Source organism: Sprattus sprattus (genome assembly GCF_963457725.1).
Source record: "Sprattus sprattus genome assembly, chromosome: 6".
In the NCBI taxonomy this organism is placed as follows: Eukaryota; Metazoa; Chordata; class Actinopteri; order Clupeiformes; family Clupeidae; genus Sprattus; species Sprattus sprattus.
This window is the reverse complement of record NC_137925.1, coordinates 33,640,548-33,660,979: the sequence shown is the minus strand read 5'-3', so window position 1 is coordinate 33,660,979 and position 20,432 is coordinate 33,640,548. Positions and strand designations below refer to the sequence as shown.

Genomic DNA, 20,432 nt, shown 5'->3' with positions numbered 1-20,432 from the left:
TGTATGTTGAGTGCGAGTGTGTGTGTGTTGAGGGGGGGGGTGGGGGGGGGAGCAGGGGAGAAGTACAGAAGACTGCTGTACAATACTGCAGTCTTTCAAGCCTCATGTCGATCAAGATCCCTTTTGTGCTTCATTCAGTATGCAACTCATTTGAATGGACGACCTCTTCCATTCGGAGAGAAAATCATTTTCACATGGCTTCATATATTGTCAAAACTGCCATAAAATGTTTTCTCTACAGTTCAGATAAATCAATCAGATATAAGTCTAGCAATAGAGGGGTCAGGTTTGAGGGCATATAAAACTCAACCACTCTTATCCCAAGGTAAATACTACCTACAAACAGGACCTTGAGTTGGGCTTAAAAACGGCAGGTCTATAAGCAGCAGGCCCCTCTTTGTGTTTGTGTCCCTTCCTGAAAGCATCGATGTACCCCTTATATTAGAACCGTGGCAATGCAGCAGTTGCATCATCCTCATCATCCTCAGCTTCAACAGCTCATAGGCTACTCAGTTGATACGAGCCGTGTGCTGTGACACGTCCACTTTGAGCCACTCGCTCTCCAGAGTGCATAGTTCCAATCAAAATAGGGGTTTGGTTAAATGAAAAAAGTCCCCCCCCCCCCCACACACAGACAGACAGACAGAGACAGACACCGTACCTGTGAAGAGTTTGGTGATGGCCTTGTTCTGGCGCCGGGCGGAGCAGACAAGGAGCAGCCAGGGCGGCAGGAACTCATGATGGCTGGCCAGGAGCTCAGCGATGGTCCTGGGACTCCCCGAGGGGGACCGCTGCTCGCCCTCCCCCAGCTGGCTGCCCTCGTCGATGGAGTCCACCAGCAGGAAGAGGGCCTGCAGAGGAGGCTTGGCACTCAGCAAGGGCAGGAGCACACACCTGAGGGAGGGAAATGAAAAGAGAGAGCAAGTTAATTAAATTAGTATTAATTAACCTGCATCTCAATATCAGCATGTCCGTATCCATTTACCTCTGTGCTTAGTCATTTAGACATTCTTTTATCGGACAACAGTTTTGTATACATATATAAAAAAAAAAACATTCTTTCCTACCAAACAGAAAAACAAAACCAGACTTTGATTATTACTAGGGATGCAAATTATCGATTAATTCATTAATCATTAGTTGAGAATCTTATCGATCGACTTTCGATTAATTGATAAGCGGTGTTTTTCACCTGAGTTTCAGTGCTTCAATAGGGCCTTTACAAATATCAGCTAAATAGTTGAGTTATTATATTACATTACATTATGATAATTCTATTCTATTCTATTCTATTATACATTCCTCAAGTAATTATGCATTAGGAAAAGAAAGCAGAAAAGTTTTTTTTATGGTATAACAAAATACATTCTTTAATTTAAAACAAAGAAATAAATTATGGACTGGCTCAGTTCTTGCATTTGAAACAGACATAAAAAAAAAAAAGAATAGAAGAAATTAAATAGAGAGCCAAACAGAATATTATTGAGCCTATCTTGTAACTATATATGTAATCTTGTATCTAACTTGTGGATAGATTATGAAGAAACTGCATCTAGGCTATTACAAGCTAAATAGCCAACACAACTCTCTGAAGTTTAACTCGCGCTCACGTTAGTGAGGGATAGAGTAGGTACATTCTTAATGGCAAGCCATCAGGCAAAGGTAAGCTAGCCCGCTAACGAGCTAGGTATCTAATATCATTAAGCCTGAGTGAGCAAGTCCGCTATCAAGCTAAATAGCCAACTCAACTCTTACTTACTTACTAACTCTCATGAGCCAAACTCGCGGGCACACGTTAGCGCGGGAGTAGACAGAGATATTCATATTCATAGCAAGGTGAGCTAGCCCGCTAACGAGCTAGGTAGCTAACTCTATGAAGTCTAGGTGAGCTAGCCCGCTAACGAACTAATAGCTAACCTGAGTTTTAAGACTACAGCCTTAACTCGCGGCAGTAACCAGGTGAACGGGTGATGCCATGCAGGACAGCAGCATGCACAGTGTTCAAATGATAACTGAGTGAGCTAGTGGAACTATTGTATTTCAATACCGCATTACACAGAGAACATTTGACTTCTTTGCCTGAATTAACAATGTTGAAGTGGTCCCACACCGCACTTCTTTTCGCTCGCTTCATTTTGTTTTCAACCGGTCTCTCGCGCTAGCGCCCTCTAGCGATTAATCGTGATTAATACATTTTGATCGAGCAACCTCTTAATCGACAATTAATCTAAAGTCGATTAATCATTTGCATCCCTAATTATTACCACTTCCAAATCACCCCTATGTTCCCTGCCAATATTCATGTCCGACTAATATTCTAACGTAATGTAACCTAGATGCTTAGCAACAGCCTGGGGGAAAACAGTGCAGCAGTAATTGAATGAACATTGCACTCGGCATCAGCGGGCGTGTTTAGCTGACAGTGAGCCACACCAACCCACTTCAGAGCTGTCCCCCTAACGGTCCTTAAATCTGGAGGGTTTATGTGACCTATCAACTCACAAATCACTTAAGTATGCCAGACAACGGAAGCGGATAAGGACAGCCGCTGGATCTAGGGCAGCTCATTGGCCGCCTGTGTGTGCTCCTCATGTGAAGCCTATGGTTCACTGCCCTGTTCTTCTTGTTGGGTTTTGTGTTTGTTCTGGCAGTCCTTGTCTTCGGGGCCTCTGCGTCTCTCTCTCTCTCTGTCCTTCTCTCAGGATGCCAGTCCTAGCATTCAGACATATTTTGCAGTTTGTGAATTCCCGCGACCACAACTGAGGCGGCCCTTTGGGTTTGAGCGTGTTCCCGCCGATTCCCCGAATTAGACATGGTTACGAGGGTACGGATTTAGAACCACTGCATGCCTCTCGCCCCCAAAACCCACCTCCACATATCTCAATTTCTGTCAATAAAAGGGGAAGATCTGACAGGGAGAGAAAGAGAGAAAGAGAAAGAGAGGATTCACCGCAACACAATATACAGTCAAGACCTTAAAGTCCTTCTCTTTTCCTTCTATTTCCAGTTTGTTAAAGTGAACTTCCCTATGACACATACCCACCACACAGCTGATGAGTTATGGGAAGGCCATTAGCGATTAGCATTCGCTTCATGCCTATATGTCTGTGGGCCTATAAACATTGTTTACAGCGGCTGCAAGTCTCTTAACACTGCCAGCAGGGTGATCCTAAATTGCCAACGTTACCTAGAAGATTGAGCTTAACCTCCACAAATTCTCAATGAGCACATACATTTACTGCTGCACTGTTTCGAACCAGTGGGACTGAGGTAGTACAAGTAGCTCATTCACCAAGAGCCCTGCTGGCTGGCTGGCTCTTACACACACACACACACACACACACACACACACACACACACACACACACACACACACACACACACACACACACACACACACACACACACACACACACACACACACACACACACACACACACACACACACACACACACACACACACACACACACACACACACACACACACACACACACACACACACACACACACACCAGAACACAACACACAAACAAAACCAAATGACAAATGAGGAATGAAAGAACTCTTCTTCTAAAAAAAATTAGACAGAAATGGTCTCAAGTTGGGGTTGAAGCAGGTTTTGGAGGGAGCTGAGATCAGGGAAGAAGGGTTGATCAGTGTAAGGGTGCTTTGGATGGTACTGGAGATGGAAAGCATTTCGCTACCGAACTCGTCTGTCTCCATGAAAATATTGCCTACAAGAGGAAGGATGGTGACCGCAGATATCAATTGTTTTGAAAATAGACTGTCGTTGTCGATACAATAAACATGAGCTCTGGACGGATTCATTTTCATTGATACCACACACCTCACGCACAACCCCCACAAATTTCAGAAAGGATGTAGGCTACTCGTGCATCCCCTAGATGCCACTGGCAGAAGGTTCCAGAAAAGGCCTTGGGGTCTGGGCGATGTGGCTGTGTTTGGCTCTCATTCCCCACATGGCAGGTGCCAATGATGGCACAGAGGGCTAGAGACAGCGAGGAAGTGTGGCCTCCCATCTGACGACCAACTGTATAGCTGCTCCAACAAACGTGTGACAGATAGAGGGCACAGCGAGGGCAGATGACAATTGCGGTGGGTGGAATAGGGTTGCCGGGGGAAGGGGGCAGGGGGCAGGGGGGGCACGAGAGGCAAGGTTTGCCTGCCACCCGCACCATCTGCCGCAGAGTGGTCACAATCTTTAGCAGGCGAAACGGGTTTGTGTGAAACGCACTTCGCAGAAACGGTTAGTAAAGATGTCTACCACTCGACAGGAGAGCGCTGGGCAACGTGCCCACGTTTAACAAATTTGCTGAGCTGGATTTATTGAGCGGGCACTGGGCCTGATATCTTCCCATCATGCAACAGCATAGCAAGGCCCTGGCAGCCATCCAGCACACATGTCCAGCAATGACATGGCTCTGTGACAGGGGGGGGGGGGGGGGGGGCAGAGCACCAGGTGAGGTGGAAGGCTGCGGAGGACATGAGAAAAAAAACTACCAAAAAAAAACACAATACAGACCAATCTGCCACACATATTAGCATAACGGAGAGGGATTTACCACGACCTGCACAGAAGCCAAAACATTATTCATAAAAAACAGAGGGATGGATCCAAAGGCTTGATAAAAGCATGGGACCATAATGATACCATTATGGTAATCATAATAATACGTGTAATTGTTGGCTATGAGCTTACATACATGCATGTTCAATAGTATGCAAGTACTCAGTGCAAATAGCAGTGCAACCCCAAAAGATGGCAAGCTGTATATCAGATTAAAAAAAGGCTGCCTTGGTGCTATGCCAGCTTTGAAGAGCAGTAAAAATGTTTCAAACGAAGCAGACGTGAAGCGGCGGGAGAGATGTTGCTTTCAGGCATCTAACAAAAATCACTGCACCACAAAGACACCAAAAAGAAAACACTGGTGCTGGGGAACAAAGAGAGAATTCAGAAGCAGTGTCCACAAGCCCCTGCAAGTTTAGAGCCTTTCTGACTTTGCAGTTTATCAAGATCTCTCCTTGCAACATAACCGTACAGCAGAAGAGGTTCTTCCATTGAGGAAACGGAGGAAGAACCTCCCCAAACTTTTTGAGAATGTATTTTTTTTAATTGAACTGACTAAACTAAATTTGTTTCCCTGAGTTAAAATAACATTAGCACCCCCTATCGTAACAAGAAGTTACTGCACGGAGGACGTCCTGATGTGCTGTTTATACGAAGTCTAGTTTGTTTGCGTCCGATCTGTTCATAATACAGATAGCCCTATCATAAAGACGAACACTCTCTATCCGCACACGGTATCCGCAACGATCGAAGTCTGGGGTAGAGAGTGAGTAGATTTGAATCGGTACGGGGGCTGGTGTTCGTCTGCACGGTTTCACGCAACCTGATGACGTCATTGCCCCACATGATCTTTTCGCGATCTCCAACCACTATATATATAACTTGTTCTCCCTCAAAATCTCACTCGTGGTGGGCCTCGAATTCACTAACATTAACCCAGTCTTCTGATTTTTGATTAGCCTCCTATCTTGATCTAATTCTTCTTATTCAGACGTAACATAACTTTCATGACCACAAATATAAATTGGCCAGCGATTTAATATGCTTTTTTATTCATAAATGTATGTAAAATGCTCGGAGCAATGCCTCATGGGAAATGGGATGACAGACATGTCATGTTACTGTTCCAAACTCTTTATTATCAATAGAAAAAATAATTCATTTTCGCATATCCTTTAGTCTGACCACTGATTTTATTAACCATCATAATGTAATGTTGTTAATTGGAGTTGAATGTCTTGTGTAATGTGTTTATCCTCATGCTGTTAAGTCCCTTCTTCTAGGTTTTTCACGTTTTTTCAGTTGTGTAAAAAAAGCGCTAAAGCGCCACCCACAGGCGTGAGGTATGTACTACAGCCCGTCCAACACAATCTGGTGGCTCCGTTTTTACGCAAATCTCTCGTTACCAGGCTCTGTCTTTACGAAATTAAAAGATTCGATAGCTGTGAAAAATGAACCACATTCAGTGAATCTAGGCTCCGTGTGCACATAGCCTGAGTCTGCGCCAACATCGCTTAACCAATAAACAACGGATTTGGCGTTGGAGGGAGGGGATTCGACATTAATACCGAAAGAAGCTTCCCTCTTCAACCATTCTGCAGAAGGATATTATCGATAACATGTCACCCTTGAAGATTGTTGTAGAAAGATTGCAAATAAAGAGGTCGTGCAATGGAGAACGAAGATATTGTTCATGTTTTATTGAACAAACCGTTTCATGCATTGAGCTACAGAGAGAAGGTTAGTATCAAAACAACAGGGAAACCAAACGCAAACGTGTCACTAAACGTAAAACCGCTGCCGTATAATGCTAACTGGTAGGCGAAATACTTATAGCTCACTGGTACCATAAAAAAACAATCGGCTGTACTGTTTTGTTTAAATCGTTCATACGCCTATTGTTAGTCTGACTGTTCACGTTCAGCTGAAATTCTGAATGGAAATTGTTAATGAATGTTTCAGAACGCGATGTGTTTCGTAATTAGCCTACTTGTAATTTGGGCATTGGCCTCATACTAGGCTACTTTGAGTGATAGCTGTAATAGTCTGGCATAATCTGATGTTAATGTTAATAGTTCTGAAATAATGTTCTCTTACTTGTTGCCTTTGTTACTTGTTGTTTAATATTGTGGAAAGGATGTTAGTGAATGATTCAGAGCATGATGCATTTTAAATGGCATCACTTTTGGTCTTGTGTCTTAATTTTTTTTTAACAATTTCAGCTGAAAATAAAATTAGTCAAATAATAACCTTAATAGCTTTAGTAATTAAGGGGGAAAATAGGCCAAATGGTAGGCCCAACATTTAGAATTTAGTTTTTCAAATCAAGAGTAGGCCTGATTTGACTTATTGGCTTTGCATCCTTTCATCTGGTCTAGTCCAAAGACATGCTGCCCACCAGCTTTTTAAGTACAATGGTGCCACACTGGTGGCTTTGTATCAATCTGTCTGCTATTTATTTATATTTTATTTTGTAGTACTGTAGGCCACAAAAACACCCTGAAACAACTTGTATCTCACATACTTATGCCACCAACGGAATAAGCAGGCCAATGGCAACCAGGCGCACAGTTCTTCCTCCCTCACTTTAAAAACCACCAGCCGCCACTGCTGTACAGCCAACATTTCAAATCTCTTTAGGGTCTGTGCTCTCCTTCTTTCTCTCCATCCCTCTGAACCTTTCTCTCTCTCAGTCTCTCTCTTCATCCCTCTGTACCTCTCTCTCTCTCTGTCTCTCTCTTCATCTCTCCCTGTCAGACGGCAGTAAAGGCAGTGTGACGACCCTGCCTCTTTTGACTGCTGGGCTGGCTGCTTGTGTGTCTGTGTTTGTGTTGCAGATGACCAGCAGGTGTGGTTGGCTCGTTAGTCATTGAGAACACCTGGGACTGGTGTTCCCTGTGACTACAAAAGCACCTCCCACAGGTGCCAAGGGAGGCTTGAGACAGAGATCCAGAGAGAGAGAGAGAATGGGGAAACCTTGCTCCCCAGGCTCTGCTCGAAGCCATGCTCCTTCTTTGTATAGTTGCTAATAAATGAACACTGTTTTGGCTTTTAAACTCTGTTGGACTCTGTTATTTGTCATGTTTGAGAGCCGGACATGACAGCAGGGTGAAATAGATGGTCTGTGTAGTCTGTGTCTTATGACTTGACTTGTGATGGAACAACACCGTAGAGGAGTCGCTTTGGAAATTAACCATTTTCTCAATTTAATTGTGAGCCCGTTGTAAGGGAGAGACTCTGAGAAAAGAAAGCTTTTTATTCATGAGTAATGGATTTAATTATAGCTCCCCCCGCCACCCCACCCCAGCCCCCAACCCGCATATTTAAACTTTAACAATTCCCTCATTCCAGAGAGTAGGCATCTGGGGGACATGCTGGAGAAATGGGCTCAAGAGTTCCCGGCGAACCCAAAGATTGGAGCCATTATGAGAACAACAGGAAGTTGTTGTTGAGTGATTGCGTACAGCGAGAGGCGGCCCTGAGGGAACTGCAAATGAACCTCCCGTCGTGGGCACCGGGACTCGGTCTGTGATAGGGGTGGGAATCTCTTGGCACCTCACGATTCGATTCGAAATCGATTCAACACATCCATTTTATGTTGAAATGCAAGCTGCATCGACTATTGCATTGCTCATAGAAAGTCAAAATTGTGACCATTAAAAGCTTTTTCTCTAATAAAGCAAATAGAGAAGGTAATTCATCTGTTGATTTTCTTTAATTATCAAACACAAAGTAGGAAGTGATTTTAGACTCTGAGTTGCAAACTCTAATGATTCAATAGTCGAAATGCATCGATTATCGTTTTATCGGTTTCGAATTGATAATCGATAATTGCATTTCAACATAAAATGGATGTGTAAAAAAAAAACGATTATCAATTCTAAACCGAGAAAACGATTATCAATCCATTTCGACTTTTAAAACATTCGCGTTTGCTACTCAGAGTCTTTGCTACACTTCCTACTTTGTGTTTGATAATTATAGAAAATCAACAGATTAATTACCTTCTCTATTTTTTATTAGAGAAAAAGCTTTTCCTTGTCACAATTTTGACTTTCTATGAACAATCCAATAATCGATGCAGCTTGCATTTCAACATCAAATGGATGTGGAAAAAGAGAGAGAGAGAGAATCGTTTTAGAGAGAATCGAGAAAAATCGAATAATCGATTGTTCCCCCACCCCTAGTCTGTGATATCTACCACCTCCACACACACACACACACCCTCGCTTCTCAGAGCTCACTCGCTTGCTGATCTCCACCACCTTTTGTGAATTACCTAAACTCTTCTGTCAATCCATCATACCGCTTTAAAATACCAAGACAGACAGACAGACAGACACACACACACTCAGTGTGTCTTTCTGCCTATCAAAACCAGACGATTCCACAAGACATCCAGCAATGTTCAGAATACTTCCTATGCACTTCATTCATCACAGTAGTACCATCCTGCGCCTCTCTTCTACTATATATCTATACTTTTTTTTACTTGCGACTGCTGCTGTACGATGAGGATATTGGAGTGGTAATGTCCAGCCCCATGGTGACCAGTACAGAGCGTCTTACATGGGGACAGCGTCACGTCCCTTACTGACATCAGAGACTCAGCATCCACATATGTGTGAGAGCAGCTGAGAGAAACAAAAGTATTAGTTCAGCCCACACATTCACTCACTGTCTCTTTCACTCTCTCTTTCCTTCTCACTTTCTCTCCCGCTTTTGGGGGCCCGGGTTCCCGCCAATGCCAACCGTCGTGGACGAGGCTGGCTCCACACTGCTGAGTCATCGTTGCAGCCACCGTCTCTCTCTCTCTCTCTCTCTCTCTACCTGAGCGGACGTGCGTGTGGTGTGCTGCGTGAGTGAGTGTGAGTGAGCAAGTGCTACTTCTAACTTTTCTCCCTTTGTGTGTTGTTTATATGTGTGTTTAATCATTTAATTATTTTGGTGGCACTTAGTTTTACAACTACTGGGGTTTTGGTTTAGCTGGGTGTTTTAAATATCACTTCTTGTTTCCCCGTGGAGTCTGGGACCGGCTTGTTGCTGGGAGTATGGCGGCCGCGGGAAGCATGGATTTTGACAAATTAACTCGCCAGCACGGGATCAAAGGTGAATGTACCGCAAGTGTGGAAAATGTTAGCTTGGCGGTTTGTGTTTTAATTGGGCACGGTAACGTGAAGTCGGCTTCACGAATGAATAATGCGGTGGTGCTGTTTCTTAGCACAATTGAGAAGGCTAATGAGGTAATTGTGAGGGGCATAGTACTCAATGATTCCTACATGCCAGTCCTCCCACTCAGTACCCCCGCCAAGAAAGTAATAATTTCAAATGTACCCCCGTTCATCAAAGATGAGCTTATTGTTAAAGAGTTGCAACGCTATGGCAAGCTGGTTTCGTCTGTTCGAAAAATCCCTCTGGGATGTAAATCGCCCCTTCTTCGACATCTAGTGTCTTTTAGAAGGCAGGCATACAGAATCCTAAATAGTGGCATGGAGGAGATTGAGCTAGTGTTCAAATTAAGGGTGGACGGGTTCGATTATGTGGTGTATGCAACGTCAGACACTGCGTTGAAATGTTTCAGTTGCGGTGGAGCAGGACACATTGGGCGTTTTTGTCCCGGTAAAAAGGGCACTGAAAAGGAGGACACTCCAGCCAAAACCAATGTGGCTGAGTCCCCCATAGTTGTTCCCCCAGCCACAGAGGTAGATCCCTCGGAGGATGGGACCGAGGGAAGCGGACTTGAGGGGGGTCTTCAGTCCGTAGTAGGGCTGCCACTAACGACAATTTTTCTATCGATTAATCTATAGACTATTTTATCGATTAGTCGATTAATCTAAACGATTAATTTTCCTCCCAAATAAAAAATTCACCATTTTAGCTCAGTTCATTCATCTTATTTTTACATAATGCAGCCCAAAACAAAATGTAAACAAAGGCTGACATATTAAAGGTGCATTAAGGATTAATAGCTATTCGCTAAAGGTATGCTAGCAGCTAAAAGTAACGAATTCTCTTGAAATGTGCTGACTTTGACATTATGACAAACTAATTACTCAACGACTGTCCTTACACAGTCAAACATCAATCATGTGCAACACAAGACTAAGCAAGACGGCAAATAAGCTACTTACTAGATCGGCAGAAGGTAATCAAAGTCAGGTCGGCGGGCATCGGCAGGCAAAACTACAGAACGCAGTTATATGCCTATCGACCCTGCTATGCCATTGGCACGGACGCAATTCTCCATATTAAAAGTCATTGTAGCGCCCCAATTTTTTTTAAGCTGTTATTTTAAGGTTAAACTGCTTATCCTAACCCTAATCCTGAAGCATAATTGTTGCATATTGTGCCTTTAAAGTGCAAAACTGCAAGTTTAAACTAGCAACTCCCAACATGATAAAAAAAGAGGACTTGTTATAAGTCAGCAGCACAACTCCAAAATAAATGTTATTTCTATTAAACCCCTAAAAAAAGTAAAAGTGGCTTGCAACATATTTAAAGTGTAAGTGTGTCCAGCTCAAAATGTAACTCAAATATTAATAACATGTCAGTTAGAGACATTAGAGATGTGTATGCAGCACAAAAGAAAATGTAAACAAAAGCTGACATATTAAAGTGCAAAACTATGGAGAAGAACAAGAGCAATCCGAGATTTCTGACCTCCAGCAAGGGTTGACGTTGATAGTAAAGCAAGATCTATCTCTCGGGGCGAATGATACACATTGTAGTATGGGTGAGGATTTTGGTTCGTGAAAAATCCCAATGAGGTTATTTGTCAAAACAAGGAATGATGTTTAGACTTATACACGATCTTTCTCTCAATGTCCCAATACGATATTGATCCTAACATGGCCGAGACATGTGCTTCGCGTGACTAACTAAACGTATGTGATACGTTGTCACTGTATGTGATTCCTGAAATTTTAATGGGGATGTCCCAGGACCAAGATCCACATCTTGTGAAAATTTCAGAAAGATCAGCCCAGTAGTTTCTGAGAAATCTTGTCCACAGTCAGACAAACAGACGGACAAATACATTAATTAATTAACGGACCCGATCGCATAACCTCCTTGCTGGAGGTAATTAGGTGTGATGTACGAGTATCAAAACAGAGGTAACCAACAGGGAACAGTGCTCAAGACATCCAGGAACATGAACGTGTATGGTAAACCATCCTGTATGCGATGATTCGGTGCTCATGTTTTCAGCAAAAGAGGCTTTATAGCAAGGTTTAGTAATAACGGAGAATGCGTTCACAAGTTTCGGTTTCACGTTCAGCCGTAAGAAAACAGAAACTATGGTCTTCAATGGAAACGCTGATTACACACTATCAGGTCAAGCTTGAAGAGTCATGTGAACAGTACAGAGCTTAACTATTTTGGCACCATACAGAGCTTAACTATCTTGGCTCATCGAACATTGCATTGCCTCCGCTGTTGCAAAGTTTGGAGCACTGAGAAAGGTGCTTAGAGACCACCGCTGCAGCTATGATTTTTCAAAAACTGAAGCGTTGACTGAACGCAACCAATGACTGGTGCCAAAAAAGACTGACGTCAGGCACGCAGCAATTACGTAGTGATATGGAAGACGCACACTCGTTACACTGAACTGAAGCGTTTTAGAAATTGAAAGGTCAATTCATAAAAATAAAGATGCATCGACTTAAATTATTGATGCCGACACATTTTTACCGTCGACCACATCGACTGATCGCGGCAGCCCTAGTCCGTAGTGGATCTGATTGTGCTTTGCCCCGAAGCCGTGGCCGGTGATTCGGTGCTGATTGAGCCAGCCGTGGCAGAGCTAGCTGCGGCTGGACCAGGTGAAACTGGGAATGAGAAGGGGCATTCAGTAAAGACACTGACAGTGCTTCAACCGTCAGTGAAGGTGGCTCAGGCTGAGGCTATCGACATAGACCCAGTCTTCAAAGTACCGGTGAAGAGAAAAATAGAAAAAAAGACACACACACACGAGTGGTAATCTGGATAGCGATTGCGAATCCATTGACTCAAACTGGTCCGAGTGTTCGCAGGGAGAGGCACAGCTCTCCAGCGAAGACACGAACTATACTGCAGAGAGCATTAACAGTTTCCTACGCGACACGAAAGGGTTGCGGAAAGTGGAGGTGGAACTGTATTTTCCTGATTGCTCGCAGTTTGTTAACGATGTTGGCTGTTTCATGAGGGAGGGTGCATTTGAGGATAACAATGTTTTTCGTCTCCGGAAAATATTGAGCAAATTGAGGAAAAAGTTGCGTGGTAAAACAACTAAGCCTACTTAGTTTATCTGTATGTGTAAGGAAGGGTTTTGTATGACTTGTAATATTGTTTGCTCCTGTGTTGGAATAACTGAGCCTGGTTTCAATTGTGTGTTATAATGTACAGTGATTTTTGTTTCTGCAAACCAATGGCAAAATTCTGTGGAAAAACTGTGTGCTCATTTGTTGATGATTTTTATTTCCGCTTGTTTTGAATAATAAAATACTGTTGGCATTACTGTTTACAAAATAAAAGTTTTTTATAAAATCAAAAAAAATCTCTCTCTCTCTCTGAAATTCAAATTCAAAAAGAGCTTTATTGGCATGACTTGAAGTAGTGTTGCTAAAGCTAACAATACAATACCTAGATAATTTATACTAGAAAGAAAAAAAAATGTGTATAGTAGCTATAGTCTATATATCTATACCTCTAAATTGGAGAAAATGATACTTATCTTGAATATATATATACAAACTTGATCTAAGATGAAAAGGAAACATATATTAAACTTAAATACAGAATTCGTTCAACTTTTTTTAGTAAGTAAGTAAGTAAGTAAGCTTAACTTAAACTTCTCAAATTCTCTCTTGTTTTATGACAGGTCATTATATATTCAGCAGCTAGGTTTGAGTAATTTACATTTTCTCCCAACAATATACATATTTTCAAATGGGGAGGCAGGTTTGCAAAGTTATTTTTTTTTTTTACTAAATTCAGAAAAGAACAGTTTCCTCACAGAAGAATATATGGAGCAACTAAAAACCGCAGCAGCCTTTGAAATGTGGACTAATCTGCTGTGTCTTCTGCAACCCTGCACCCAGGAAAGGAGGCCTGGCACTTTTCATCCTCCATTTGTGTCCTCACCCAAGCCTCTCTCTCTACCCATCTCCCTCATTCTCCCTCTCTCTCTCTCTCTCTCTCTCTCTCGCCTCAACTGAGGCAAAGAAAAAGGGAGGGAGAGAGGGATAGAGAGAAACACTTACTGTGCTAATTCTTTCCCCCAATGGGTTCTGTCTTGTCTTTCTCCACTGTCTCATTGCTCTCTTTTTCCATTAGAAAGACCCAGACCACTGATCAGCACATATATCCCATGTGGAGAAAGATTCGAGTGGGAGGAATGGTGGAAAAAAAGGCAAGAGAGAGTGGAAGAGGAGGAAAGAGAGAGATAGGGAGAGAGAGAGAGAGGAGGAGGAGGAAAACACTGTTTTGTGGGAAAACTTGGTAAAGGAGTGAGGAGATTTTTCATGCATTCACGATTTCCATTCCGTGAGTGTTTAGCAGGAGGTGTTTTCAAGACGGAGAGAACAAGGGTTGAGAGAGAGAGAGAGAGAGAGAGAGCGAGAGAGAGGCATTGAGCATTCTCCAGATGCCAGACACATTCTTTCTCTGGACCTCTGATCACAGTGATGGTTAATTAGGTTACGCCCATCGCTCGCCATAAAGCTGCTGTGAATGTTAATCCACTTGCGAGGCCTTTTTTGCTTCGGTTTCCCTTTTTTTACTTTAACAGAGGGAAGGACTCCTTTATTCAGACGGCTTTTAAACAAAAGCGAGCCAGCTACTTCAACAGCTTAAGCAGAAGTTCATTATCGATTTGGCCCGCATTGCCGAGTTACGCCGATGCCATCTGACAGCTTCAGTTCGATGGGACAGAAGACGACCAAAGCCTAACCTACACAGTTAATTAGAAGCAAATTTAAACATAGAAATCTACAAAGCAGCCTGACACCCCAAAAGCACAAATGGCAGACGTTGCAATTACGTGCCAATAATAGCTCACATATCCAGTAGCATTATGGCTCAATTCTGAGGGAAATGAAATGGGGCTGAAATCTTACCACTTTTTGGTTTTCACAAAGTACTTCAGCCACCTGACCACCCCCCTCACACACACAAACAAACAAAACACCCCACAAAAATGAAAGAGAGAGAGAGACAGAAACCTCATACAAGCACATATACACACCTAAGCCAATGCAACCTGCTTTCTCAGCAAAAAGCCTTGTTCTCACACTCACACCACATGACCTGCTCTGCTCTGCTCTGCTCACCTCCCCCCACCTGTTTGCTCTCATGCCTTTTGTCTGAAAGGTAAAGATGGAGTGGAGCAGACTAGGCTGTGTATGATAGCTTCAAAATGACAAAATGCCAACTTAAATGCTAGCCCACTATCGAAACAGTCAAAACCATTTCTGAGCAGTGTCATATGCCACCCACCACACACACACACACACACACACACACACACAGAGAGAGAGAGAGAGGGGGACACACAAAAAAAGTTGTTTTAGGAAAAAAGGAAGTATGTTCAAGGCCTCATGCAATATGTAGGCAACAGCCTTGTCGGTTTCATCCAAATAGGAGTGCTCTGTTGTATAGCCAACCAGAAAAGGCCGTGGGACTGTTGAAAAGACGTTAAAAGGAGAATAGCACATCAGCTGGTGACACAGAGGAATACAAAGGGGAAAGGGTGAGGACCCACCACAGATAAAAGTGACAAAGGGCTAGTGCTTAGCGAGGGTTAACGAACGTCCAAACGGCCTATTGCCTACAACAAACATGCTTGTTTGCATATTGCTCTACAAAGGAATTCAGCCCACATGCACTGCATTGCAGGCAAAGTTTGAGAAAGGGTCAAGGATATAGTATCGCCTACATTTTCACCAAAAACAGAACTTTGCCATTTGTGTTTGTCCAATCGGCATCCTGCAGGAATTCACCAAATAAATTGGACATTTACGCAGTTAAGCCTACAGCCACACTGAGTTTTGTAATGACGAGACCAACACATTCTCTGTTCACGTCAGCAACGTTTTTTGGGCCGCAACCCAGCTGCAGCTGAGCAGATAAAATCATTGTGCAAACTGGAGACACAAAAAAAGGAAAATAAAAAGAAGAAGAAGAAGAAATGCTCCGGTTTACAAAATAGAGCCACCTCCTCCACAACAGCAGCAGCCAGACACATTTGTTGTCCTCAAAGACGAAGCACGAACAGAACTCAACACGTTGGCATCAATTCAGATCTCCTGCATTCCATCTCTGAGGCTTGATAGCATCTGCAGCACCACAGGGCTTCAGTATGTGTGCTTCACGTGCGAGGAGGAGGCGATAAAAGTGCTCCGAAAAGTGCAGATTTCTCCTCCCCAGAGCAACAAAAAAAAATGATCTTGATGCGATAGCCTCGCCCGGGCCGTCTGCTGTCTAGAATGCACCGCTGAGGTCCTTTGCCACCAGCCTCTAGAGATAACCTGTTTGGCAAAGCTGGGCTGTTGGACTGGTTTGTAAAAACAAGCAGTTTGTTGATTTACACGTGCACAGACGGAGTCCTAAACCTTTCTCCCTCTCCCTCTCTCCAGTTTCCACAGAGACCCTTATCTACAGGTTTCACACACTGCTGTACTCACACAAAGTGAGCCACCATTATTTCTGATTGGTGATGAGAGTGATTTCCTCCAAAAAGACACTCATGGGCTGAGGTGTGAAGACACGGAATAAATCAATAACTCTGTTGACCATTTACCTTAATGAACGTTTGACCTACTTTCGCCTGCCTGAGTGTGTGTGTGTGTGTGTGTGTGTGTGTGAGTGAGTGTGTGATGTTGAAATGGCGCATTAAGCGTCAGCAGATGGCCAGACAGAGGCCCGTGTGTTCAGCCCTGCATTCCTGCCTCCCAGTGCAGCAGACCCGACTGCCCCTGACTCAGGCCCCAAACAAGTCATGCAAGCAACCACACACACACACACACACACACACACACACGTGTACCCACCAACCCAGAGAAAGCGAAAAGCCCTTTAAAGCTCTACCGCACAAAAGAATATATATTTGTACACTCAACTTCCAGCTTTGATCATGCTATGCAGGATGTTGATTCCCCCACGAGGTTAGAGCTACTCTGTGCGTCTCAGTCTGGCTGTCTGTCGGTCTATGCAGAGGAGGGAGATTAAAAAAAGACAAGAACAAAACACCTGAATCTCAATGCCACTCAAAATAACTGACCTTTCTCTTCCCAGAGACCCACTGGGAAGAGTTCCCAGCATGTCACACAGCAGGAAAACATCAACAAAATTTCCAGCCCTACAGGGGTATGAGTGAAGGAGGGGAAGTGTGTGTGTGTGTGTGTGTGAGTGTGATAGTGTGTGTGTGTGTGTGTGTGAGAGTGTGTGTGTGAGAGTGTGTGTGTGTGTGAGAGAGAGTGTGTGTGTGTGTGTGTGTGTGTGTACTCTGGGGTAATGTAAACAACACAGAGGTGGGTTGAGGGTGTTTACACCTGGCCTAAAGGTTTGGCACACTATCACCTACCTCTTGAACGCCTCAGTGGGGTTGCGCTCGCACTCCCCCGGTTGCAGGGCGCTCTGCACGGCCGGGTCGCGCACCTTCTCCTCGTAGCCCGGGACCAGCCCGCCTCGGCAGATCTGGGCCACCACGCCACGGATGAAGCCGCTGACGCACAGGGTGTCCGAGTCGTCCGCCCGGCAGAAATGGTAGGCCAGGCTCTGCTGGTGGAGCCCTCGGTGGAGGCCCTGGGTAGAGCTGGGCCACAGCAGCTCCGCGCACAGGGCAGTCTTGCCGCTGCCCGGCCCCCCCACCAGCAGTACCCCCCAGGACGCCCCCTTACCCGACCCAGCTGCAGCGTCGCTGATAGTGCCGCTCAGGTTGGGGGGGCCCCCGGCGGGGGGGACGGCCTGCTTGCTGGGAGTGCTGGTCACATTGCCGAGGCCGTTAGTCTTTTCCTGGAGGCAATGCTGGATCTTGTGGAAGACCCACTCCCTGCAGTAAAAGCGCTTCCCCTGCAGCAAACTGGTTTGTGCCATTGTGAGATAGCTACTGCTGTTCTGGCTATTCCTCATAGGGGTCGTTTTGCCCTCCACATTTCTAACCCCAGGGAAGCCAGCTGCAAGCACAGGTATCCATTTCGTTGGCTCCACATGTGTCTTTCAAGTCGACTGCTGCTGTCCGTAGTGTTCTGAATACGAGTGAGTGTTGTGGTGGTTGCAGCCTTTCCAACGGAATCAAACGAGGCTGCACAGAAACTCAGTCGATGCTGGAGCTGGTGCTGGATTTTCGCAGCAGCAAGGAGTCACTGTTGGGCCTTAAACCCTGGATTTTCCACCAACTTTTTCCATGGCTCTTTCCGTGGCTCGACTGCTATCTCGGTGTGTATCCAAGTGTGTGTCTTTGACATAGCGCACGACATAACAGGAAACCTCGCTCTTAGAGCATCCCTGCATAAATCGTCCCTTTAAATCGCGTGGGCTAAACTGGACCAGCCCTGGAGGTCCGTGATTTGTTTCCGTTGATGCTTTGCAGCTGTATGCAAGAGTGGCGATATTGTTTCCATTACATTAACTGATGAAAGTCTGCCAACGGAGCGTCCATCTCTCCAATAACATGGCCCATTGTATGTCTTTCCTGAAACAGAATATAAACCCAACGTCAAAAACAACACAGGCTACATTTTCCGAGCCTAACATGTGGACAGTGATCTGTCCTTGCTTAATAGCTTACGATATTTCAACCATCTAACTTAACCTATCCAACCGTCTGCGCTTTTCTAAGTGGCATCAAACTGTTTCCCCTAAACAGCATTTAGTCCTTGGCAGTAGTTAGCATAGTTTTTTTTTCTTTCGATCCTCTGATCCCCTTCGCAAACAGTCCCCATCCGACCAGTGCGGAGAAAAGGCAAACCTCCAAATGCGATGACCCCTTCCTCCGCCTACAGGGTCATTGGTGCCCTCCACTTCTCCAAGCCATACTGAATGAATGCATCGAATAACTAAAATCACTGCAGCAAAACACCTAACAAAACTGTAAAGTGGGCAGCTTTCAAAAACACGCGTTGTGTTGTCACTTATGACGGAACGTTTAAAAATTACCGAATAAATTCCTGCTCGGTCTAAGAAAAGCGACAGCGAAAGAAAACAAACGACAAAAGAGGCAAGAGTTTTTTTAAAAACCATTAGTACTATTTGACCGGGAAACCTTATTGGTAGACTGGGCATAACCTAACGATAGCCCCCATCCATGCTCCATAGGGATCATGTTGAATGCGTCCAAGACTACACTGTTACCTATCATAATATCAAAAGAAAAAAAATGCCACGATCTTTACATGACAAAAAAAACCTCACCCCCTTTCAGACAGGGTCGAGGCTTTCATTGTATTAGGACAAAACATCATCCAAGAGATTGCTAATGACTCAAGCAACAGAGATAGCCTACCTTGTCGGTTATAATAGACGACAGTGTCTATAACTTCAGTCAAATACGGAACGCTTTGGGGTTTGTTCAGGCTGTTGTGTGGATCAAATGTCTAATAACCTACACAGCTTCTAACCTCCTGCCGGTGGACTAGTCCTTTTCGATGCTTCAGACCTTTGTCTCTTCAATCCGTGTAGACCACATAGAAAGCAATCGTTGATTTGCTAATATCTAGTTATTCCCAAAACTGATCTCCTTTTTACATTTTCTCTCCGTTAAGCCGTGTCTTTGCATTTCTTTCTTTCAGCAGGGGCTCCTCCTGCCATCCAACGCAGCCCGACACTCAAAGCTTCTCTCCGCCTCCATACATTCTGAAATTAGCATTTGCATACAGAGCACACTCCCGCAATACCTCACGGGAGTTGAAGTCTTACGACAGACGCCATTGTCACTCATTTTGATTGCAGACCTTTCGCTGTTTAACTGTTTAAAATTCGTTTTTCTGTCTCGCTTCAAATGTGTTTTCATGATCTTGGTTTAAACAAACTAATACTACACTACTGTTCTTATCCTGTAGGTAATACTGAACTTCATTTAGAGAACTTCTCCTGGAGACAGCTCGAGTTATAGGATGCACAGTCATTCCAGGCCTATATATCTATTTTTATGTATTATCCTTACTGTGAATATATTAACAACAATTAACTGGTACCAGGATTGATGAGCCACTGTCATTCAGCATCATATTATGGAGATTTTCAAATTATTTGTATAAATAAATAATTTTAAACATTGTTAATAGCTTTTGTCAGATAAATGGTTTAGTTGAATTCCCTCCTAGTTCTACTTCAGCTATGACAGCAGGTCACTCCTTATAGTGAAGTATTCTCAGTGCTATGATGGTTGGATAGCCTACTCTGTATGGCGCTGAAGCCTAATTCATCTCTATGCATATGATAGATTGGTGGTGCCTTCACTGAGCCCAGCTTTTGGTTACTGATGGTCACCTATGGTCACCTTTCATGGCTTTGTCCATGAAACTCACTGTCAGATTTGTATGAGACTACTGTTAACTTGTGTCTCTACAGAATTTCAGCATGGCTCGTCATCAAGTGACAACTCTTTCCTCTGTATGTTTCAGTGTCATGTCAGGAATCTCAGGATTTCTGAAGGCCCAGGAAATCTGTGATCTTTAGTGTCTAGCATTCGGAGGATTTCACCCCAAAAAACCTGGCTGGATCTGAGCAAAGGTATGCCCATTCTCTGTGACAATTGTAGTGAACATTGCCAGCCTGGCATTTCGTTGACATATCTTTTTTGCATCATTCGTGTCAATATTGATTGAATTACAAAGTTACCACAACACACTGCATTGGTAAAT

General features: G+C 44.0%; 1 protein-coding gene across 1 annotated transcript in view; it reads right to left on the bottom strand.

The window, feature by feature from the left end:
• Positions 1-19,360, bottom strand: part of ankrd50 (ankyrin repeat domain 50) — a 40,085-nt gene extending 20,725 nt beyond the window's left edge. The window contains exons 1-3 of the mRNA XM_080840677.1: positions 19,073-19,360; positions 17,153-18,262; positions 662-894 (exon numbers count right to left, since the gene is read on the bottom strand). Coding sequence (XP_080696803.1) covers positions 662-894; positions 17,153-17,700 — 781 coding nt within the window. The 5' untranslated portion in view covers positions 17,701-18,262; positions 19,073-19,360. The remainder of the gene's footprint in view (positions 1-661; positions 895-17,152; positions 18,263-19,072) is intronic.
• Positions 19,361-20,432: the final 1,072 nt, after the last annotated feature.